The sequence below is a fragment of the Pleurodeles waltl genome, chromosome 12 (genome assembly GCF_031143425.1).
Source record: "Pleurodeles waltl isolate 20211129_DDA chromosome 12, aPleWal1.hap1.20221129, whole genome shotgun sequence".
In the NCBI taxonomy this organism is placed as follows: Eukaryota; Metazoa; Chordata; class Amphibia; order Caudata; family Salamandridae; genus Pleurodeles; species Pleurodeles waltl.
In genome coordinates this window covers 527947995-527974112 of record NC_090451.1, presented here as the reverse complement: position 1 = coordinate 527974112, position 26118 = coordinate 527947995, and the positions used below count along the sequence as shown (strand labels likewise).

General features: G+C 44.8%; 1 protein-coding gene across 2 annotated transcripts in view; it reads right to left on the bottom strand.

The window, feature by feature from the left end:
* The window catches only part of HYDIN (HYDIN axonemal central pair apparatus protein), a 2122366-nt gene that overhangs the window by 762057 nt on the left and 1334191 nt on the right, over nucleotides 1-26118 (bottom strand). For both annotated transcript variants that reach the window (XM_069217473.1, XM_069217472.1), the window contains one exon: nucleotides 23110-23330. In XM_069217473.1, the coding sequence (XP_069073574.1) occupies nucleotides 23110-23330 (221 nt within the window). The remainder of the gene's footprint in view (nucleotides 1-23109; nucleotides 23331-26118) is intronic.

Genomic DNA, 26118 nt, shown 5'->3' with positions numbered 1-26118 from the left:
CCCATTTTCCTTAAAGGAAAATAGGATGAAAAACAAAAATAAAACTGAAAAGTTTTATTTTCATTTTTTAAGATAGGCGGTGGTCCGCTTTAAAAAAATGTTTGTAACCCCATTCCCTTGGGAACCTCTTCCCGTTTGTGAATGGGTTACTACCAAACAGAAGTTGCTGGTAATTGCGATTGTTTTGCGACCTCATTCATGGTCGTAAAACAATCATACATTTCACTGCAACTCACAATTAGGTTAGGGACGCCCTTAGCACGCCCCTTCCTAACTGCGACTCACAAACCTGTTTTGCGATTCGGTAAATAGGTTACCAAATCACAAAATAACACTTGTAGATACCAAAATGCATTTTTTCTGTGCGCTTAAGGCCCGATTTTGCAAATCGGACTGTTTGCGCACAGAAAAAAGCTTTGCACATCTGGCTTCTAGTGTCCTGAAATAAAGATCCTGCTGCTGGAGGCCTGTGCGCTTTTCCTGTGACACTGAGGTCTGTCTGTTCCGGCTCAGAGCCACATCGTCCCCATGTCAACCTCCACAGGAGAGCCTGGAAAATATCATTGTGTCCCTTGGCGTGTTGAGGTTCTGAGCCCCTCTAGGGAGAAGAGCAACAATACCTTGCTTATGCGAAGGCCTCAACATAACGACCCATGTCCATTATGGGGTTCCCAAGAATGCAGTGCCAACACCAGGTCCCTGCAGGAGGCTGGTTTCACAATGCAGACCTAGACAGTGGGGATGAGCCCTGGCGACAGAAGAAGATATCCAACTGCTGCTTGTTGAAATATAGACCGAAGGACACACACTGAAAAATCGGAGAAAAAGCTTTGATCTGCTTCGAGATAAACTGGGCAACTTGGAAAATCGTTCAACATGTAATAATGTCCACATCAGGGTTATCGCTATGATCAACCCCTCTTCGGAACTCGAAACACATGTTCAGGCTCTCTTCACCCACCTGTTGGGCCTTCCAGACGACCAGCTGGTACTCCTGGATTGTACTCACAGGGTGTACTCGGCCTATCAACAACAAAAGAATCTGCCACTGGACACCCTCAACAAAATCCAATACTTTCATGTAAAGGAAAAAGTGATGCAAGCTGACAGACATCAGGAACCAATCACCTTTATGGGTGACACTGTCTCCATTTACCAGGATATTGCTGCCCACACGTTGGCCTGCTGCAAGGAATTTCAAGATGTTACCCACCACCTTTGGGAACAGAAGATCTATCGCTGGCGCTTCCCATTACGTCCCCACTTAACTTAAAATGACAAAAGAGCGGCTTTCCGCATGCCAGCGGAGGCACAGGAGGTTCTTGGGATGCCTCTACCGCTTGATGCTCAGGCTCCCCAGTATTCAACAGTGTAGGAAAATTCCACTGTTGGCATGGTTACACCCTAACTTTTTGTCTTTTGTTGATGCCAGCTTTGATTTAAAGTGTGCTGGGACCCAGCTAACCAGGCCCCAGTACCAGTGTTCTTTCCCTAAAACTATACCTTTGTCTCCACAATTGGAATAGCCCTGGCACACAGATAAGTCCCCTGTAAATGGTACCCCTGGTACCAATGGCCCTGTGGGCCAGGTAAGGTCTCTAAGGGCTGCAGCTTGTATTATGCCACCCTGGGGACCCCTCACTCAGCACATGCACACTGCCTCACAGCTTGTGTGTGCTGGTGCAAGAAAAAGACTAAGTCGACATGGCACTCCCCTAAGAGTGCCATGCCCACAACTCACTGCCTGTGGCATAGGTATATCACCCCTCTAGAAGGCCTTACAGCCCTAAGGCAGGGTGGACTATACCACAGGTGAAGGCATAGCTGCATAAGCACTGTGCCACTACAGTGTCTAAACCAATTCTTAGACGTTGTAAGTGCAGGGGAGCCATACTGAGTATATGGCCTGGGAGTTTGTCGAACACAAACTCCACAGTTCCATAATGGCTACACTGAATACCGGGAAGTTTGGTATCAAACTTCTCAGCACAATAAATAAACACTGCTGCAAGTGTAGGATTTATTGAGAAAGGCACACAGAGGGCATCTTAGAGATGCCCCCTGCATGCCAGCCCAGCTGCTAATGCTAGGCTGACCAGTCTCTGCCAGCCTTCCAATTCCAGACTAGTTTCTGGCCACATGGGGTGAAGTGCCTTTGTGTGCTCTGTGACCAGGAGCAAAGCCTGTCCTGGGTGGAGGTGCTTCATACCTCCCCCAGCAGGAACTGTAACACCTGGCGGTGAGCCTCAAAAGCTCAAGCCTGGTGTTACAACTCCCCAGGGCACTCCAGGTAGTGGAGATGCCCGCCCCCCCAGACACAGCCCCCACTTTTGGTAGCAAGTCCGGGGAGATGAGAAAAACAAGGAGGAGTCACCCCCTCAAACAGGTCCACCTCTAAGGTGACCAGGGCTGATCTGACCCCCTCCTTAGAAAATCCTCCATCTTCATTTGGAGGATTTAGCTCAATAGGGATGTGCCCCCTCCCCAAAGGGAGGAGGCACAAGGAGAGTGTAGCCACCCTCAAGGACAGAAGCCGTTGGCTACTGCTCTCCAGCCCTAACACACCCCTAAATTTAGTATTTAGGGGTGACCCTGAACCCAGGAAATCAGATTCCTGACGACCTAAAAGGAGGACTGCTGACCTGAAAACCCCGCAGAGAAGAAGGAAGACGACAACGGCTTTGGCCCCAGCCCTACCAGCCTGTCTCCTGATTCAAAGAACCTGCACCAGCGACGCTTCCTGTGGGCCCAGCGACCTCTGCTTACTCAGAGGACTGCCCTGCAACTACAAAGGACCAAGAAATTACAGTGGACAGTGGCTCTGTCTAAATAAGCAAGAAGAAACCATCTTTAAAGGGACTCCCACCTCACTCTAGAAGCGCGAGTCCCCACCACTCTGCACCTGACGCCCCTGGCCCATGTCCAGAGAAACCAACAACACAGAGAGGACCCCCAGGCAACTCCAACAACGTGTTCACCCTCAGCCGAACTCCCTGCACCCCCACGACGACATCTGCAGAGAGAATCCTAAGGACCCCCCTGACCGCGACTGCCCGGTGAAAAGAAACCTGATGCCTGGAAGAAGCACTGCACCCGCAGCCCCCGGGCCCATGAAGAACCAACCAACAGTGCAGCAATGACCAGCAGGTGGCCTTTACCCTTGCTCAGTCGGTGGCTGGCCCGAGGAGCCCCCCTGTGCCCTGCCTGCAATGTCTGAGTGACCTCCGGGTCCCTCCATTGATTTCTATCACAAACCCGACGCCATGTTTGCCCACTGCACCCAGCCTCCCCTGTTCTGCTGAGGGTGTACTTTGTGTGCCTAATTGCTCCTTCCCCCAGCATTCTTCAAAACCCCCCTAGTCCGCTCCCCGAGGACGCAGGTACTTACCTGCTAGCAGACTGGAACCAGAGCACCCTGTGTCTCCATAGGAGCCTATGTTATTTGGGCCCCTCTTTGACCTTCGCACCTGACCAGCCCTGTGTTGCTGGGTGTATGGGGTTGACTTGAACCCCCAACGGTGGGCTGCCTATGCTCTGGAGACTGAACTCGTAAGTGCTTTACTTACCTCAAAAACTAACCTGTACTTACCTCCCCCAGTAACTGCTGAATTTTGCAGTGTCGACTTTTAAAATAGCTTATTGCCATTTTATGCAAAACTGTGTACATTACTGTTTTGATTCAAAGTTCTATCTATACATATGCAAAGTATCTTACATTTAATGTACTTACCTGCTATTTGAGTCATTGAGTGTATGTTCTCATTTTTTGCCTGTGTGTGTACAACAAATGCTTAACACTATCCTCTGATAAGCCTAACTGCTCGACCTCACTACCACAAATAGAGCATTAGTATTATCTATTATTGCCTCTGTCAAGCCTCTTGGGGAACCCCTGGACTCTGTGCACACTATCTCTCACTTTGAGATAGTATATACAGAGCCAGCTTCCTACAAACAACTTTCATTGGTTGCCCAAGGGGAAGGATGGTGATTTTAAGTGACTAAGTCAATGAAAAAGAAAGCACGCAAGCTAAAGCATCGCACTGCACAGGACCACAGACATGCTTCCTCAGACGATGATATCCCAGCTTGACCATCCAGGCCACTGATGGGTCCCAGGTCTGAGTCTATTTGACGGACAAGGGGTGAGATGCACGAGGTTCCACGAACTCTGTTCCACTATGATTACCTAGATACCAAGTAAGAATTCGGGAGGGGGGAGCCAATTTCCACTTAGGAGCTCACTCTCACAACTTGTTGACCCATGACTAAAGATCTATGTCTCATAACATGTAGGGGGTGGGTGATCCTGGACTACCTGTCTGGGCACTTTTTGCATTTTAGTTTGGTTACTTGACATTGTTTTTAATGTTTATTTTACATTGACACAATAGCAGTGTATGTTAAATGGGGGTGGTGTGGAGGGTGCATGTTCTCGGCATTTTCCTATGGTTGGCGCTCACCTCTATACAGCGCCTTAATGACTCTCAATATTATCACCTTAAAAGTCCAAGGTCTCAATTCCCTAATCAAACGCAGGGCCCTAGCAAATTGGCTGCGTAGCCGAGAAGTGGATGTTGCCCTCTTACATTAGAGATATTTGTTCCCAGAAGATACCAAGCATTTACACTCCTATTGGTATCCCGCACAATAACACTCTTCATACAAAAAACATGGGGGGTGGCCATCCTATTCCACCGAGGCCTTCTATTTAAGCTCAACAGCATGCACAAAGATAGACAGGGCTGAGTGGTGGGCTTCAGAGGAACCCTGGGTTCCTAGTTAATGTCAATATTCTCTCTATGGATCTAACAATGAGGGCACGGCTTTTTACACAAATTTCTTTCTGAGAATTTTCTTCTTTGTGAGGGGCGACTTACTCTTAGGAGGGGATCTTAATGTTGCCCTTGATGCTGGCATTGATCGCTCCCATTCGAGGCAGGGAGACCCCATCCGCCCCCGGCTTTGACTCTCCCCGGCATCTCATACTTTTCTTCAATAGATGCTCGGTGGCATCTACATTTCTGCAAACAGGATTACACATTCTATTCTAATGTTCATGAGACTTATTCATGCAACAATTATTTCCTGATTTCTTGCACATTGTCTCCATTGCCTCTTAGATTCCATGATTGTGATTAAGGTTCTGTCAGAATGTGCTCCTGTAAGCTTAGAGGTGGGGCCCGACACCCCTCAACCCTTTGCGAATGCATAAAAGATACCCGAGAACACTATTTTGCGGACAATGATACCGATGATGTGTCCCAAGCGACGCAGTGAAAGCATTTATCAGGGGGGATTGATATCACACACAGCGACGTTCAATAGAGCAATCAGGCTTCACAGACAAGAGCTCAAAACCCAACTTTCACAAGCCAAATCCTGTCACAAAGATGGGTCACACAGCAGACCCTGCGAGACCTACGCCACATACGGGAGAGCTAGAACATTTCTTGATTAAAGAGGCGTCCAATAAACTCCTCTATGTACATCAAACTTATTATGAACTATAAATAGAGCTGACAGATTATTGGCCCATAAATTATGCCTACATTCCACGAGCAATCACATCCATAAAATCCACGATGTGGAGGGACAAACTTATCACAAGGCCAGACATAATATCCAAAGAGTCCACAAGATGTCTGAGGACTATGGACTCATGAAAACCCGGCACATATCTCTCAGGTGGTGGTGGGAACCCCGTCCAAACCACCACTGTTGAACCCCGATCATATCAGATGCTGGAATCCACAGTAAATTTACCTTCGCAAATCAATCTCTATCGCTAAGTCGCTGCCCAAACTTACTTAATCGCTCGATGCGCAAGTCTGTTTGGGGCCATTAGCAGCAGGCCCCACAGGTTTACTTTTGTTTGTTCTCTTGTTCATCCAGTTCACCACAGAACGGGGGCTCTCTGGTCAGTGGCCATTGCCTCACCCCAGCATGCACAATCACACACTCAATGACCATATTTGCTAAGACAAGTTTCCTCACCCTGAATGTACGCGGTATGCACACTCCGAAAAAGTGCTACTCTGTCTATTCATACATTAAGCGACAGAAGGCGTACATCTTATTCCTTCAGAAAACACACACCATGGCCACAGAACTACAACGCCTCCAAAAAAGGCTGGAGAGGGTCCATCTTTGACACCACCTCCTTAGCTTTTGCCCACAGAGCATTGGTGTGGATTATGCCAGGCATCCCCTTCCAACTGCTAGACACTGTCATAGACAGGGAAGGACAGTGGGCGCTCGCAGATACCTGGGGAACCCTACATCCATACTCTCAACTCTGGACATACTATTCTACCCTGCACAACCTTTATCTGTGCTGACCACATACTATGCTCCACCTTCATTCTAGACATGGCCACCCATGCAGACTATCTAGGGTGCATAATTTCTGACCATGATGCCCACATAGCGGGCATGACATGGAATGCCCCAGTATCTACATGGTGCCTGTCATGGGAAACACTAGAAGATTCCGCTTTTTGCCAATCCCTGATGCCACACATTAGGCACTACTTCAAGGTGAACCATACCATGGCATCCACTAGGGCAATCATGTGGGACGCTTTTGAGGTAGTCTCGAGAGGGGTCTGCCTGCAGGAGGTAACAGTGGTCCCTAGAGTACTCTAAAGAGAACTGGGGAGGAGGAGCTACTCATACCTACTCTGGAAAGAACAGTAATTAAGGACATCTCCAAGGGCCCTGTGCTGGCTGAGTCTAAAACTCACCATGTTGCCCTCATGGAACGGCTAGGCTGCTTTCATTTCAGTACCTATGTAGCCAAGACACATTGAGAAGGAAACAAGTCCAGATAGCCCCTTGTGTGGCAAGCTTGGTAGCACACCTGTTCAAACCCCGGGCATGAACACAGTCAAAAGTTTCTTGGTAGGACTTCATTTCCTAAGCATTCCTGTCGCCCTCAGAGATGACGTAGACACCTGCAGTACAATCCCTAAAATCAGATAGGACATTCAAGATTTGCCCAGGAATAAAACCACAGACCTGGATGTGCTACTGATAAAATACCACAGCATCTTCTCCATGAGCCTTGCGCATAGGCCAGCGGACATGTTCAATGAGGCTCTGCAGACTGGGGAGCTGCCTCCGTCCCTCTGAGAATCCCTCCTGGAGTCCCTTCTGAAACCCGACAGGGCTCCGACCCAATTATTATACTGAGCAATCGCCATCCTCCACATTGATGAGAAGATCCTGGAGAAGATTTTGGCTGACAGATACACTTGAATATTACCTGAGCTAATTCACTCTGATCAAAATGGCTTTGTTCCAGGAAGTAGCACATCTCAGAACATCTGACAACTGTTTCACGTTATGGACCAAGCCACACGGCAGTTCCCGCACGTTGCCTGGATCTTGTAATAACTGTTGACACACTCACATGGGATTATATTTTCTGTGAGTTGGTCAGGATAAGGGGGGTTAATGCCTCTTTATGCCCTTAAACCTCAACTACAGTTCTGGAAAACCCTACCATTAGCTACTACTAGAAAAATAGCCCTATCCAAAATGATAATTTACCTAGAATGCTCTCCTACTTCGTAAACATTCCTGTCACCCCACCAGATGCTTTTCCCAGGACCTCAACACCCTGCTAGGGGAGCTTATCTGGGGAGGCAAGTGCCATCAAATAGCACTGAAAAAGCTACAACAGCCAGTCGGCAGAGGAGGGCTGGGAACCCTCATCATTCGAGGAGTACTACTTAGTAGCGCAAGTACAGTAGTTATCACGATGGCTAGCTAAGCGGCTCACTGGAGAGACATGCAATGACTTTCAGCTCCCCAAAGTTACGCCCCAGGCCGCATGGTCCATACAAGTCACAATTGCCTGCAAATGCCATGCAAGGGTTTATCACCTCACACCCACCATATACCCCAGAACTCCCTTTACAGGGACTACCACAATTTCCTGGCTCCTATTCTACCTCCAATTTGGGAAGCTAGCATGAACAATCCCTAAGCACAGTGGGGGACCTCTTACAATGGCCACCTCCTTCCCTTTGACAAACTTGTCTCAGATTGTGCTCTGCCGAGAGGACAATTTCTCACTTACAGACTGGTTCATAACACGTCAGACCCTCTAATTCACAAAAGAAGAAGAACCCCAAACACTCAGTCACGCAGACCTTGCTACAGATGGGGACAGGGCGTCACCTGATAATATGTTTGTAGAAGGTCATATAGGAATTCTGGGCTCCAATTAATGGCTTTGAGAGGCAAATGGGAGGACGACACAGGAAGGGCATTACATGACAGAGTGGGAACAGGCTCTGGAATTCCCTCAGCAAGTGTCTAGAAACATCCATTTCAAAAGTATACAACTCTCTCTCTTTTACAAGGCCAGAAGAACTATTTCTCTATCGCACAAATCAGTTGCTCCCAGTGCTGGTTGGTTTCTGCAGATTTACAGCATATGTTGTGGTCCTGCCCAGTCGTATCCACTTACTGGCATTTCATCCACACTGTGTTACAGAAGGTCAATGAATTTACAGATATTAACATGGGGAGGCTAGAGCCTATGGCATCTTCAAATGTATGAAGAGACACAAGGTGAGAACACTCTTCACTGCTATGGCCCTATTGCTCACTAAGAGAGCGCTCACCATGCAGTGGAGGGCGGCACAGGCCCCATTGGAGGTGGCATGAGGCAATGTGGAAATAGGGTCGCTGAATGGAAGGCGCTGTGATATGAAGAGATCCAACACCTTTGTAAGTGACTTACGCAGCCTGGGGATGCCCTCCTCAACACATTTGAGAAAACTCACCCGAAGCGATGACTTAACCCTGTGAACCCAACAAAGAGGTAAACTTTGCATGTATGCCACCTACTTCACCCACTCGCTGTGCCCTACACTGGAAAAGGCAGGGCAAGTTGCCACTCATCTCCCTAGGAGATTCCATTCACGTACATCTACACCCCAGGGACTTTCTCCTCCTGAAATGTCACCATTCACTACTCTGATCCAGAGCTGCTGGACGCCAGCTCAACCCTCCACCCACTCACAACACCAACCACAGCCCAGCTGGAGGTTCGCTCCGACCCTTCCAACATATACTCCTCATATATGGTCTAGACAATCACTGAGATCAAATCGTCATCTTCCTTCCCTAGTTCAGGGGTCTCACCCGAGTTAGCAGGCACCACATACAAAGCAGGTGGTGGCATCACCTAATTCATGGCCAAATAAGTTGACCACAGTTTAGCAAACCACTGGACAGAACTTGTATAATGATTCAGGATGGATGCAAATGCCTTGTATTTCTGCCTTTCATCTGAATATGAAAACTCTAATATAAACAGTTTATAAAAACTGGTTACATTTAATTGGGATTATTACCAAAAATATACAGGACACTTGACAAGGTCTGCCTCAGACTACTCCCAATAACAATTTGCCTCCATAAATTTAAGTGTGCTATTTTCTTAGATGCCTTTTCCTTTCCCCACCTTGTTCGGGTTAACAAGTACATCAAATCAATGATTTGTTATTTTGTTATCAATTGTGCTCAAGTCAGCACAAAGAAACACATTGGGCAAAGTGAGCTATAGAAATTTAACAGTGGGACATGCCAAAGCACAAGATGGTGCCGGATGCTTAGCTGAGCAGCTCCCATTCGAGCAGCCGAATTCTTATCATCCAGCGGCATTCTCCAACACTGACTCGAGTACCTGGGGTGGGGGGCGGGGGAAATTGTAGAGAGGGGAGTCCACACCCAAAAGTCACTATGGAGACTTCCCATTAGAAATTGAGCCTCTGGGAAAGTTCTTGTCCCCCAGTGTGCTCCAAAGTGGACCAGTGCGGTGACCACAACATGGGGCAGCAAGGATGACTGGTGAAGCAGCAATGAAGAAGGCTTTAGTCGGAGAACGCTGCAAGACATGACAGGGTCCCTATGGCTTAGATGGGTATTAGAAACTGGGGACCAAATACTAAGAATGTGAGGCATCGGGTTCTTCAAACGAGTGCCTGAGGTTTGAGTGGACAGCCCTGATCTGGACACTTTGGGCCAGAGCAGATCCTGCCTGTCCTGTGGCACTCCTATCCTCTCGACAGGTTCATTGAGCTGGAGAGCAGCCTTGTGAAGAGGGAGGAGCATGGGGGGCCAACGGTGTGATGCTGCTGTGGGTGAGCTCCATTGCCTACCCCATCCCGCCAGCCAGCGATGTGCTCAGTAGAAGCGTTGGATCATCCCTTTCTGGCAGGAAACAGTGAGCAGGCTTTAGAGGAGAGAGTGACTTTGGAGCACGCACTTCAACAGAGGAGGAAAGTGTCAGGTAGGGTGCTGTGACAGGCCTCTTGCAGTGCTCCCAGCCAAGTTCTTGGGCCTAGCCACTAGGGAATAGGCCAATGAATAAAGACTGCCACATCCCTTATCCATGGGCTATTGAGGAGTCTGAACATTGCACAGTTTGGTGGGAGGGGGGACCAATTGAACAATTAGGGGCTTAGCTGGTCAAGTGACCATGGCCCGCAAAGGAAGCTGCGGACAGCGTTGAGGTTAGGGCTACGCCCTGAATACAGGCGTGGGGTTGGCATAGCCTGTGTGCAGCGAAATATACTGGCGGGTCTTGTGTGACTGGCTCGTCTTTGGCGGCAACTCCATGATACTGGGTCAGGATTTGCAATCCATGGCACCATAAGGCCTAGACGTAACTCATCCATTAAAGGCTCCTCTAGGCCTCCAGTAAGAAGAAAGGTGAAGGAAGCTCAAAACAGTCTAAAAAAAAATGGGGTACGATGTCAGGGAGACAACCATCTTGCCCCATAAAATGGTGAGAAAGTTACTAAAAGCTTCATGTTCCAGCTCTTGGTAGGTCTACAAAATGAGATGGGAGCTGTTTGAACTGATCTTAAGCAAAGCCTGATGGAAATGGAAAGATATAGTGGATTTGGGGCACAAAGTGGAATCGCTTGAGATCACGCAAGACAGACGATGTCTGGATCTGGAAGAAGCTCCCACTTAATTGCAATAAATGACCAGCTGATCATGCTACAAGACACGCAAGAAGATCTTTCACCCAATCACCTTCTTTTTGAAGGGGACCAACATTAGATACAGGTGGGGGCACTCCTGGCTTCTGTGAGTGGTATGGTAAACGGTGGGCCGTTAAATCACTCACAGCATCCAAATAGTATCCTATGCAGACGACAAAGCTCATCCTCTCCCTTACTGGCTCAACCAGCACCTCCAAAGCAAACCTCACCAACTGCATGAGCAACGTCACTGCCTGGATGAAAAACAACTGCCTCCATCTCAACACCAACAAAAAACGTAGTCCTTACCTTTGTCAACAACCACTCCCACTGGGACGCCTCTTGATGGCCATCTGAACTTGTCCCCTACCCAGCCTGCTAAGGGCCTCTGGATCATCCTGGACACCAACCTCTCCATGAGCAGACCGATCAATGCTGTTTCCTTACCATGCTTCCACATCCTGTGGACGCTACACAAGATTTTCAAGTGGATCCCACTTAACACCAGATGAACAGTCACCCGGGCTCTTATCACAAGTAGACTTGACTACGGAAACGCTCCTACTTTGGAACCCCAGCCCATGTTCTACACCGACTCCAAAAACACAGAACGCCACCGCCAGATACAACCTGACCATCTCACAAAACAACCACATCACTCCACACCTCAGTGATCTCCACTGGCTCCTAGTTCAGGTAAAATCTAAGCTCCAAATACTCACCGACACCTACAAAGCGCTCCACAACAATGGTGCAGTGTACCTCAATCACCGCCTAAACTTCTCCCAACCCACCAGACACCTTTGATCTGTGTCAGAAGCAAGAGCACACCTCCCTCACATCAAGAGGGCCAGAAGCAGAGGATGCTCCTTCTCATACGTCGCAGCCAAAACCTGGAATGACCTCCAGCAGCATTTCAGAACCTACTTCATGGACTTCCAAAGGCACCTCAAGACATGGCTCTTCCAGAACAAACAGGCAGGATCTCCTCCTCCCCATCAGCCCTGCCCTGCCCAGTACCTGGATACACACAGGGGTGATTAGCTTCACTCTATAAATCCACACAGCATAACTCAAGGGATCTGGTCAAGTACTCGATTTGCTCCTTCATGGCACTGACATTCTATTGCAGCAGGACATGCCCGACCTTAAGGGCCCAGAATGGAACAAAAGCACAAGGACGACTCTGGAGAAAGATAGCTAAGGAGGAGGAAATTCTTGAAGTGTGTAGGGTGTTTCTGAAACAAATACAGAAAGTAACCGGTCTGCCAGGTATGCAGCATTCTGGACTGAGGGCCCGACTCCTGTTCTGAACAGCCCAGATGAGGTGGGGCAAACTGGAATGCTGACGTGCAGCAGTGGGGAAACCTTGCTGCTGTGTATCGCAGGACACCTCATGCCTATGAACCAGGATAGGTCCCAGGTGTGGTAGACACCAACAGAGGCTTTATCCCAGATAGCCTTTGTGCTGTACGTCCTTCATTTGTTGGGAGGATTAGGAATGTTCTATGATATTACTTACTTCTAATTTGAGGCTCTAAAACTGTTACACATAATTGTGGTTTGGTGTTATACTGAGTTTTGGTTGTCTCTGGTTTTGATTCTCAAGCCTGGTAGTCCCCTCTGATCATCTTTTCCTGTTTTATAGGGCTGGGGAAATGATTTGCAGTCATATGTAAAATGAGATTCTCAAAAGTTGAATACGCTTGTCACTACTTGTAGGATGGGGAGGTGGATGGAAGCACTGCAGGATTGTGTAGGTAAGATCAAAGACAAGGATCCAAAATCCCAACTCCTGCAGTCTCTTGCCTTGGGTCTTGCTCCTGTTCATTGAAGGCATCCAATCTGAAACTCTTTTCCTCTTTGAAAATCCTTGATGCAAAGAGAAGTGGTCTGTAAGGAACGTGCCTGTGTTTTTTTTATGTACAAAATGAGTGCTATTTTTAGGTGAAGGTGCAAAAGGACAGCCAAAATGTGTCAGTATGGTCCAAGTTGACATTTAGGACACAAGGCCCTCAGGTCTTGTTTCTCACACGGTCTCAACCTGTTAGTCCATTTGCACTTACTCTCTTCTGCTACAAAAGTGCTGATGAAAAGATCTGTGCTCTACAAGTAGTCTATGTTCCCAATAAAGTCGTTTTAGTGTAGATTTGTAAATACTGCTCTGACATGCTTGCGACAGTGATCTGTACTAATTGTATCAGAGTTTAAAGAATTGACATTGTGGGTGTTGGTCACAATAAGCTATACTGTTGTAATATCCCAATTCTAGAAGATCTTGTGTAGCTGAAGGCCACGTATTTCTCACTTGTGACCATGAGGATACTGAATGTGACTCAAGCTACGGCACTCTTCACTCCTGACACATATAGGGACACAAAAGTGAATGTAATGTCAGATAGTCCTCTACAACATCAGGGTTTATTTTAATAATTGAGGTGACCTAGACTGATCATGTTTTCTTTGATGTTAAAAAAGATGTTCATACTATCAATCCAGTGGAACTACAGGCTATCTTTACTTTAACTGCAAGGGGGTGGGGAGTTTAAAAGATTAATCTGGCTCACCTTTGGTGCAGTATATTTTATGCATGTGTTCTTCACATGTTACCCAATTGCTTTTAATGGTTAGAATCTAAAGGTACACTATGAACCTCTCCATTACCACCTGGTAAGAGGTGCATCTCTGATCAATGTAATTTGTGTCTGTGGAAAATGAAACAGAAGATTGTAAAACATTTCTTCTGCGTCATGGGGCATTCACTAGTTACTGGGCATTATCCGTGGCAGAGACCTTTTGCCTTATATTTAGTGTCCCAGGACCTGAGGTAATATTGCAATCCAAATAGATAATCAATCTACTCCCCTTATCTCCAAGATTTAAAAGATTGAACAGCCAAGGATTAATCCAGGAGGCAGTAGTAGGTCTGTAAATACACAAAAGTATGATGATATAAATTATGTACATTGAACAATATCTGTCTTAAAAACAATGCATTTATTTACATAAGGGGAATACACATTAATTAAAATAAGGAACACCAGAAAAATGAATGTCTGGCACACAAATGAAGGTGCTGTAATTCAAATAAGAGGCACCAAAGGACAAAAGGTAACCTAAGGATTCAGGTACGACTGTTCCTAGCTGTCCTCAGAAGTCTGAATCTCAGTTCTTTTACTATGGTTGTATTCACGGTCTCAGCAAATAGAGCTAAAGGTGTCAGATAGAACATAATAATGTGATATGAATAGGCCTTACCAGTGAGAATTTCTCAGCAACCTTGGGTGCAAGTGAGGGTGGGACTGGGTGGTTTGGGCCTAGGCTGCAAGGAATCTGCAGAGATTATCCCATACCATACAAAGGTTGCATCCACTCAAGGATTTAATGGGATTTCCAACCACAGAAAAAACATAAGGTTTTACAGTGCCAAAGAACTGTCCCAAATTGAATTCCAGTATACATTCAATGTGGCCACTGCATTCTGATCATCAGGGGCAAGGCAGGCACTCGAAAACATTCAATGAGAAACCTGTCACTGTTCTAAAAGGTCTCCAAAGTCACAAAAACACAAACAAGTCGACTACTGGTGCTGACAGGGGAGCCCACAGGGCCTGGTGCAAGCACCCAACCGAAAGACTCCCTTTAGCAGTAGGTGAACTAGGTTCTGGAATCTGATGTATCAACCTCAGCCAACATATCATTACTCTGAATCCTATTGTTAAAAACAAAAAAAACAGAGTCCCTCCCGAACAAGACATTTGGTGAGGTAATCTTCCACAAATCCTAAGAACTTGATAACTAGACCTTATTGCAAAACAGGGCTACAGTTTGGGTCTGGCAAGCTCGGTGGAGAATCTCTTGTTGTATAACTAACTCATTTCCTCGAGACAACAATTTTGCAGGCACCAGCCATTTGAGCCTTGCTCCCTGTCAGGGACAGCAGATCCTTGCTAGTTAACACAATGTACATCACCCTCTTGTTTCAGGGCAGGGTGCAGCAGTAGGGATACTAACAGAAAACTAGATCTGTTTCAGACCTGGAATAGAGTTAATTAATGGTCAGACATAACTTGGTGCTTGTGTAGCACAGTATCTCCAAAGGTCTGAAAGAATACATCTCCTGCCTCAAGTGGATCCGAGTAAAACTCGAGGTACCATGTTGGCTATAGGTTAAAACACTTCAGACAGTTAACCAAATTAGCGAACACCTTTGCAGACTTTCATAGTGGGGAGGAAGAGCATGCATAAACTGGCCAAAGAAATATGGACTTTTGTGAGAAAGGTTAAATCCCCTGAGTGGGAGTTTCGTAACAGACCAAGAGGATATTCCCATGGTCAGGGTATCAATTACACCTTTGATCTAGTCAAATAAGCATTAGTCTGTACAAAGCCTGAACTCTAATGGTTTGTAGCTTATCTAATAGTAGATTTATGATGGTCTTAACAAAATTTGAAGTTCTTAATTGATTTAAATGCAAACACTTTTTTATCCTTGCATGTGTGATAATGTATAAGAATTCATGTGTTAACTTGAGATACTACATACTATCATGAAGTAGCGGTTTCTGCTGTATTTTTGGATGACCCTCCTTAGGTTATCAAGAGATGTACCGAAACTCTGGAAGCAGTTGTTCTTTCCAGACAGAATTTCAGAGATCTTAATGTGTCAAGTACTTCCCTAGTTTACATTTCCCTGGAATGAACAAGCTGAAGGAAAACTCTATATTTGTGGGAAAGCTACTGTGGCTCCTCAGAGGAAAGAGTCTAAAACCTTCAGATTCTGCAGTGAGATGTAAATCCTACTACAAAGCACTCATCTAGTTTAGTTTGTTGCTAGTCGAGCAAGCTTGGACGATTTTCCATGGCTCCCAGGTAGTGTAAGTATACCAACCTACCTTTCAGAACGGGGGAAAAAGACAGGAGATATCCCAAGAATATCTAACAAAAGTACCTTAAAAGACTTCAGGTTAGGAACGAACATTACTGGTCACTGACACAGGTATTTTTGTGAGTTCCCCTCATACTTACACCAAATTGAACAAATAAGAAATCTGGACCAGTATTCCATAAGGTTTATTTAAAGCCAGGCTAGTTTGGAATATACACAAATAATGGTAATAAATATCACAATAGCTGTACTGAGAAAAAATGAACAGAAAGTAACAATATAAACAATTTAAAAATAGGCACCCTGTTAAACTCAATATAATTCCCCTTCCTACTAATTCTTTGGTAATAAAAAATAATGTCTGCCATCAACAGGGATGCAGTACTTCATCGTGTACCTGTTTAGTGTAGGCAGGTAATCTAAGGCATATAAAGCTACATTTTGTCAGTGAAAACTCAGCTTATCAGCTTGTGTTCTTGATGGTGGAAAAACAGGTTCAATGGATGATGAATAAATGTATTTTGCCTGAGAAAGCAGAAGGCACCTGCCCTTTTCTATTGTGAGAATGTTAACCTGTGACATGCTGTAGTGCCAGACTAATCTCAGAAAATTGTTAGTTACAATTTGCCATATAAGAAACCAATAAGTCTAATGTAGAACAGTACATAATATATGAATATAACAATTCCGAGCACATTGTCATAATACATAAACATAAGCAGCATATTGTCATACACTTATTTATACAAAAGCAAGCAGCATTTGCATTATGTAGTGGGTGCTTTTGGCCTTAAAGGAAAAGAGGGGGGAAGCAATGCGTAAGCACATCCACATATAGATCCATGTTACAAAGTTTTAGGCTGGAACATAATGTGTGAGTATACCAGATTAACATGTCACTGAGAAACAGAAGGACAACGGTTTAGGAGGTTGTATAAGTGACATGTACAGCCACGTTTCCAGAGACAAATTAAGTCCTAAAGGCTAAGGATGATTTCAGGAATCCATCGATATCCAAGCTCCAGACAAATAAGCAGTAAACGAGAACATATCATTTAAGGAAACTTTAGGGAGTTTAACTTTCTCTCTCAGGGCACACAGCAGAACCTATGTCACTTTTATTTAGTTGCCAACACGTTGGATTCTTATCTAGCAGTGAGTACGATGACAATGTGGTCTTGAGAGGAAGTTAACATGGTATCTGCTTACTTTCTGGGAACTAGACTTTTAATTCACCAGTGAAAGAGTGCTAAAAAAAAGAGTTTCCTTACTATGCATGGAGATCTGGTACTCAAAGAAACATGAGATTTTGTCTGAGAGGAGGAGTTGGGAAAGCAAAATTGCTGTGGCAAAAATGGAGCAATGTGACAAAATGGAAATGGGCAATTTTTTGAAAAGATGGAAAATGGGAGGGACTGCTTAAAGATACTCACCCATCTAATTCAAGAAGGGACTACCTCTAAAGAGCAACTTTCCTAATCCTAAACACGGATCTAATTACATGACATTCAGTGGTAAATCTCTTGTGCCAACAAGGCTTTTCTATGATTAGTAAGCAGAGCCACAAAGATAAAACAAGCACTGACATAGCTGATAGATCTAGCTATGCCATTTTCATACCATCCAAAATTTGAGCGCCTTTAGGCCATTTACTGCTTTCTATAAATGAGGATGGTTAAATCTAATTTTGCTACTCACTCTCAAGCAAAGAATGGCAAACTTGCATCCTTCACATAAAAGCTTCCTCTTCTATCTTTGATTACTTTAAACAAACTGCAAGCAGAAATTCAATGGTGCAAGAAAATTCAATTATATCCATGGTATGTAATAATGTGCTGATAGACCTAGATGTTTTATTAAACTTGTCTACTATGGACAGTGGTATTTACTAATAGTGTTTGCCCAAAAAAAAAAAATGCCATACTGTCCATTGTAATCTTGGTTACCTGATCTTTTCTGTCTTGTTTGATTCAGCAAACAGTACATCATACATTTCTCAAGTTTCAGTAAGGAATAAAGTGCTTAGTGCCAGTGCAAAAATATGAAAGTACATGACCTTTCTCTGCCAACCACTAAGCCTTTTGCGAAAGGGAATATGAATCTGAAGATGATGACATGGAATGGGCTCCATCTGAATTTATAGACTGTAAAATTATGTTTCAAGCAGAGGATAGAGGGAGGATCTGTTTTGTACCTACTTAATAGGTTGCAGATGATGACAGCAAACAAGTTAATGACTTGAAGTTAGTAAGGTATTCATCTTTGTGGGTTATTGTGGAGAATGAGGACATAATATGCCTAGGTAAAGAGTATGTATTTGATATGATGTCTGCTTTACTGTTTTGTCTTATTCTTTCTAGGAAGGGTTCCATGGCATAGTGTTGAGCCAAAACAACCCCTTACACGGTGATGGATGCTCACTCCTGCCCTGAGTGCCCAAGTGCAACAATATCTGGATGCTGGATGTCAATGAAGGACGAACAGCAATCATGTGTCTGCGCCATGACCTAGGACTGTCTCACAGATTGTGGTCTTGTTGGACGGAAGGGGTAACCAAACCGCTACCCTCATATGTGGTAAAAAGCTACAGCCCTTACCAGAGTCTAGAAGCATGAGTGAGGTTGTGAAAGCATATTGGGTTTTTGTAACTGTGATCAATAGACTGAACAGGCCTTTTTACCTTGGTCAATGGAGTAAGGCTTCCCAGTCCACTCAAGTAAAGTTCTGCTGCTCTGTGTTTAACTTACCCTTGTCCTACACAGTGTCACAGTGCTGTGCAGGGCATGTGTGTAAGTGCTTGCTGTGATGGGGCTGGGGAATCATAAAGAACATGGATAATGGCCATTGTAACTATTTGTCCGGCATATCAGTGAGGCTGACATCCAGGTGCAATCCTCTACTCACGCCCATGGCCTGTGTTGTGGTGCTATCAAGGATGGGTTAGAGAAGTGGGCACTTCAACACGAACTTGAGAGTCAGGCACTTAATCATATCTTTGTCTGTAAATCAATTATAAAAAGGAGAGCTTGAGCCATCCAAAATAGTCAAACTGAAGCTGTACATCAGTGTGGAGAAGCTCAGCACAACGTTGTGCAGGTTAATGACTTCGGTCTGCTAGTCTCTATGCTGGGTGACATCATCACCCAGTAGAATCAAGACCACTCATCATGGAACCTGGAGCACCAGCATTTCCCTGCCTGTCGAGACCAGCTTTGAGAAGGAGGAGAGGGCCTGGAGGGAGAAAGGATCAGTCTGGATCATATGGAGTAGAACCTGAAACAGAGTGATGGACTGCGTAGAAGACCCTTGCACCGATCAGGCTGCATGCCCGAGTGCTTCTTTTTGTGACCCCATATGCCAGGTGGAGGCTGCAATGAAGGTAAGGGGCAACAACATGGTTCAGCACTGTGACAAGAAGAGGGTTGTCGCCCGATGCAGTTTTGTGACGTGAAGGGGCAGTCACATTATGTGTGATGTCCATGACCCCATATGTCAGGTGGGGGCAGCGGTGAATAAAAGGGGCCATCGCTGTGCTGCATTGCTGTCACAGGAAGAGGGCAGTCACACTGTATAATATTGTGACCCAAAAGGACCATCACCTTGTGTGTGCTGTTTGTGACCCCTGTTTTTTAGGTGGGGGCCACTGTGAAGATTAAGACCTTCACCCTTGGGCAGCGCTGTCACAAGAGGAGTGCCATCGCCCTGTGCAGTGTTGTGACCTGAGGGACCATTGCTCTATGGGTACTGTTCATGATGCCCTATGCCAGGTGAGGGCTGTTGCTCTGGAGTAGTGTGTAACAGTGAAGCACAGCTGGTTGTGACCCTTGGAAGCAGAGTATTAATTCAATCACCCGAACCTAGAAGAACACAAGACCAGCCACTGAACTCAGGAAGACTTATTGTATAACCAGAGGAGCATCGTGGACGCCTGGCAGGGTAAGCTGGGCCACATTATCCACTTTCAGGGACTCCCATTCCTCCTTCCATAGGGCTCCTTACTAAAACAAGTTACGCAATGTGAGGTGATTTGTTGTCACTAATAAAAGCAAACATTTTTGTTTGTAATGATTTCAAGACCTCCGGGGGAATCCTCACTGGCAGGAACAGAACGATAGAGCAGGTGAGGTAGAATGTTCACCTTGATACAGTTGATCCTACCCATCCATGAAATCTCCAACCTGCACCATAGGTCGAGGTCTTTAAACAGGGGGTGAAAGAGGGGAAACAAGTTGTTTTGATATTTCTCACTGTCTACTACAATGATATCCAGTCAGATATTGTGCCCTGTGTGTTGTTGTCTGATGAACCTGGCTGGTATGGAGATATCAATCAAGGCCACACCCCTTTAGCCTGGCTGTCAGGATCTTAATGCAGACCTTCAAGTTGCTGTTGAGGAGGGCTATGGTGCAATTAATCCCACACTTCCTTTATATTCTCTTTAAGGAAGGCATCTTGGATTTCCTGGCTTTCTTATCAACATAAGGAGGGACTCCATCATAGTTATATCAAAGTTAAAGATCTTAGACAGGTAGGGTGAAAGAAACACTGAGAAAGACTTACAGAAGGAATTAGGAAATCCATCAGTGTCTGGAGCTTTATAACTGGGGAGCGCCTTTATATCCTTTGTCAACTCCTCTACCATTACTGGTTGGTCTCTCTCTTCTGAGTGCCTTCCCTTTCTCAGCGAAGTGAACTGTAGCAAGATATTTATCTTGTAAGTGCTCACATCATAATCGCCTCCATAGAGGGCAGCAAAACAGGTGGCGAAATTTGCCAAAATTTCCTGTTCAGTCATGTGTAGATGTCCCTCCTCGTCTACTTTTGAGGTTATGTGGTTCTTTGCCTTGTTTATATGCATATTTTATGGACTAAGAGCCTATCAACTTCGCCACCTTTCTCATAGTACTTTTGTTTCACTTCTAAGAGTTTGTGGGCAGCAGATTTGGTCAACACCACTTCCAGCTCCCCTCTGGCTCTGCGTAAGGATATTTGTGATTCTAAGCACAAGTATGCTTACATTTGTGATGTAATTTGGTTATTTATTTCTCAAGTTTTATTCTTCTAGATCTAGCCAGGCGGAGTAAGGTCCTAGTATAGCTAATATGTTTGCCTCTAATCACTACCTTAGGAGTATCCCATAGAGTTGCCCATAAGATTCCTCCAGTTTAATTCTCTTTGAAATAGTTTTTGACCACTCCCTTTATATACTCTTAAGGAAGGCATCTCAGAATGCTATTTGGTTTACCTTCCAGAATCTACTAGGGGGAGCTTCCAGAGGGGACTGCAGCAGTGTAGCAGTCCCCAGGGCATGGTCACAAAGGACCTGTGTTTTAATATCAGATGAGCCAACCCAAGGGCATACAGATCGGGAGGCAAATGTATAATCAATCAACGAGTGTAATCTGTGGAATAAAATGTATAACCCTTTTCACCTGTGTGCTGTGTTCGCCAAACAACAACCGATTTTAAATCCTCAAGGACCTGAACTATAGGTTCGGAGTGCAAGTGCCTACCTATTCTGACTAACCAAATTCTTCAAACTTTTCATCATGAAGTCATTCCCTGGCTGATAACTAGTCCAGTCAGATAAATGCCAACATCTGTTACTCTGATTTTGTTTGGGGCATTCGCCTTAAATCCCTCTTTTTTTTTTCTTTTTTTTTTTTTTTACTTACTGCTGCACACATCATATTCAAATACTTCTTTAATTTTTACAGATGTTCTGTATTTTACAGATAAGCAGGGAGATATATTCCTCACCACCTTTAAACGTTCTCTTTGTCTTTACTAGCTGACCTCTGCTATCTTTATCAGCATATTCTGACACAGTCTCTGTCTTTCTCATCTTCTTTCACTTTATGTAACCTCATTTTTTTTAAACAGGCATCGCTTGCTCAACTTGCAGCTCTTCTGCCATGTCATCTGTGGACCCAGTCCATATACTCTGTAGGTCTGCCCTTTAAGGCAGCATTATGGTCTAGAAAGACTACTGCTTCCTAAAAGGAAAATTCATTTACAGCGTGGATGCATATAGTGGGTCTTTCAGTCTGCTGTCTGTATTGAAAGGTCAAATAAATTGTCAGTCGCACTTTGCTTCTGGTTATCACTCCACACAGAGAGGGGCAGTAAGTCAGCTCACTTCAGTCACTGGCTCTCAATTGTGAAAGCAATGACAATTTTGGTTGTGCACAATGTGGTCATACAGACAGAAATGTTTGCACTTCAGTGTAAAGGCTCATTGGACGTTTAATTTTATTTAATTGATTATTATATTTATTAATATTGTCTTTGTTATTACTACCGCAGGCCCATCAGCTAATTGAACACTATTATGGGCATGCTTGCTTGTCTTAATGTGTATGGAAAACTGAGCATACTTATCATTTTACTAATCTAAAATGGTTGTCAGCCATCTTGGAATGGTAAAACAATGTTAAAGTGTAACAACAAAACATTCCAAGATGGCTACTCAGGTTTGTGCACAGTGCTTGGGTGGCAATCTTATTACGGTTTATGTTATACTTTATGACAAAAGAAAATACAAGATTGGTGCCTGTGCACTCTTGTACACCTGCCCTTGAAAGTATTTGTCTATTAAGTATAACAAAACCATTCAAAGATGGCCTTTTGTGTATGTACATGCAAGTGCACACCCTAGAGGCCATCATGGAATGCTTTATGGCTATAACATATGGCAAAGCAAATAGCTCTGTAACTCCATATTCAAAACCAGATGTATTACGTCTGCCAATGCTTATTTAATTACGAATTTTCAATGCAATGATCTCTTTTTTAAACTTAACGTGTCTCATATGAACACAGCAGAAACAATCTACTCTGACTAGGTAACTTTATTAAGATGCAGTTTACTTTGTTTTAATTTTATGAAGTGCTTACTATGCTAGTTTCTTTATTTTGGTAAGCTAATTTACCATTGAAAAACTGATTTGTTTAATATTTGGGAAAAGTAACTTTAAAAAAATAAATGCTGGGCTACAGACTTCAGATTCTACAATGGGCTTGTGGCATTTTCATCTGACATCATTAAATTGTTTTTTAATCAGCTTGGCAAATGACCAGGCCTAACATTTGTCAGTCTTGTTTAATTAGCTTGTTTTTCCCCAATTTGTATTCATTTATATTGAATACCAAATATCAAAGAAAAGCCCTGTAATATTTGATCACATCCTCTTTTTGTGGAACTTTACTCACCTGGGAATGGTCAGATGTATGCTGCTTTTGCGCAATATGGCTCTCAGATTTACCCCCACGCCGATCTAAGCTTCCCCTGGCACCTTTCGAGATAAGAGACTGAGGGCCGGTCTTGGGTTCCGACATCTGGTTTCCTTCTGCTGTGTGTTTTGCTACTGCCTCAATGCTGAGTGCTCCGGTTTGAACTGGTTGACCAGTAACAGTTTCTTGGGCTTGAGATGCTGCAAAGAAGACACATTTTAGAACTGAGTTCCTCACATTGTTATTCCTCAGTCATTGTCATTAATATAATTAGAGAATTGTTTCACAAAAAGTTTAGAAGAATTTGGTTATCATTGGTCTCTAGCTAATCACACTACTGGCCAATGCCTAATAATCTAAAAGGCTTTGCAGTTCAATTAATTAGTGATGCTAATAAAATACTTTGTTGGAGTACTTCAGTGTTACACACTTGTGATCTAGTTGTAGGGAGAAGATGCATTTAGTCCCTATGTTGATCCTCAAGATGAAAAATGTTACTTACCTTTTACTAAAGTTCTCCAGTACTGGTAATTGGCACAGACTCACATACTTGAATCAACACTGTTGTCAAGATGGAAGTCAGACAGCAAACATAGTGACCAGTACAATATTAAACATACACAGAAAGGCTTTAACATACTCACAACAAAAGCCTATTCACCTCATTATAAAATATCCACAACTCAGGCAATCATATCAAAGCACAGTCTTCATCTCTCCCCACCCAGGCCACCACAATTCAAATTTCATAGTACAAGTTTTAAAGCCATTTTTTTGATTACAGGTGTGCCTGAGTTGGGAAGGGTTTGGTCATCTATGAAAGCTACCAATACTGAAGAACTTTAGTTACAGTAAGTAATGTTTTTCTTCTCCATGATTGGATCTTAAAATGACATGCTTGAATCAAAACAACCAATAATTGCAAACTGAGCATTATTCAGCTGTTGAACGGTAACAAAGGCTAAACAAGCTTACCTTGTTAAAATAGATGCCATAGAAGCAGACTCTTACTAGGCTAGAAAATAGGCACGGGCACAAAAATAAAAGTGGCCCCCATTAGTGAATTAGAAAGCTAAAAAGTTGACAATGTTTGCAAACTGAGCAGTTTTGCCCTTGTAAAGACGCACTGTATATGTGATTTGCAAGATAAGGAAGACTACATAGATTTGAGTTTGCTGCTGGCAATATTTGTTTCAATATGAGGGAAATAAACTTTAAGAACCAGCCCAGCAGACAATAAAACAGGTCCTGAAACAGAAACAAAACGGCACACACACTGAGCTGTCAGATCAACCCCTTGGGCACTAACAGATTGCTCTATAGACCAGTCTAACCCTGCATAGAAGCACTTGTCCTGCTGTTGTATCGCGTTGTACTAGGAGTAATAGTGCATAAAAGTGTGCCTGGTTTTCCGCCCTGCATAAGTCCACTATGGACACAGTGGAGAAGAGGGCTATAGATATAGAGACATCTCTTGCTGGATTAACTTTCACTTTCTCTAGAAGAGGATAACTTAATTCTTTTTGACATAACACTATGGCAGACATCGAGCAAGCTACAAATTGTTATAACCACAATTGTCTTTTTTATGGTAACCAAATGCCAAAAGCAGCTGGTCAGACATCCCAAATTGCTTGGTTCTGTCAATATAAAACTTCAAATATCTTTTAACATCTACAGTATGAAATAATGTTCTGACGCAACTTGGGATTGGAAAATACGTTGTCAACATTACTGGCCCATTTAGATGAAAGTTAGATGGCCCGTCAGGTATAAAATGAGAATCTGTCCTTGAGATAAGTCATCTGTGAACTGGAGGAATGGTTCCTTGATTATGGAGGCTTGGATTTCACTTATTCTTCTTGCTGATGTTAGAGAGAGCTAAAAGAATGGCTACCTTCCAAGAGAGAAATTTTATTTTTGCCCTATGCATTGGCTCAAAAGGAAGCTTCATCAGCTGATATAGCACCATACTTATCTGACGTGAGGGTGAGCATGCCTCCGTGCCCCTGACTCCGCCGTTTGCCGCCAGAAGGAAGTTCGAGGCCCTCCTCCACCCGCAGGCACTAGCATGCACCTCATCCCTGGTGCCTAGTGGTAGACGTATCTAGTGTACTCTGCACTTTGTATTTGTATTTCGCTTAGTATTTCATTTTTCGTTTCACGCACTGTTTCTGACTGTATTTGTGCCCTCTGTCCATTCCACTTCGTTTTGCCCTCTGCGTTTCTGCTCGTTTCTCCAGCCGGCTCTTGCCGGTTTTCCCGATCCCTGCTGCTGTGTCCCCGCCTCCTTCACGCCCCCATTGGTATTTCCCTCCCGCCTCCCAGCTACTCCTCCCTCCCACCTCCCCTTCTTAATGGCGGCTGCTGCGGAGCCTTGTGTGACCCCGACCTGCTTTTGGCCAGAAGTCCACTTTGGCTCAACCAGCCTGCCTCCGTGCCCCTGACCCCACCGCTTGCCGCCTGAAGGAAGTTCGAGGCCCTCCTCCACCCGCAGGCACCTGCCTGTGCCTCATCCCTGGTGCCTAGTGGTAGGCATATCTAGTATACTCTGCACTTTGTATTTGTACTTCGCTTAGTATTTTGTTTTTGGTATTTCATTTCTGACTGTATTTGTGCACTTTGTCCATTCCACTTCATTTTGCCCTCTGCGTTTCCGGCTGTTTTTCCAGCCGGCTTTTGTTGGTTCTCCCGATCCCTGCCGCTGCGTCCCCTGTGGCCCCGCCCCCCTCGCGCCCCCTTGGTCTTTCCCTCCTGCCTCCCAGTTGCTCCTCCCTCCCACTTTCCCTTCATAATGGCGGCCGCTGCGTGGCCCCGCCGCTGGCACGCCAGAAGCAAGCCCTTCTGCGTCCGTCTGAGCCTGGACCGCGCCTGTCCCCCTGGTCCATGCTGTTCCGACCCCCCGAAGCAGCACTACTCCTCCACAGAACTCCTTGCCCTCAACCCAGTCTAGCACCCCACCTGCGCCCAGGCCAACCCTAAGCACAC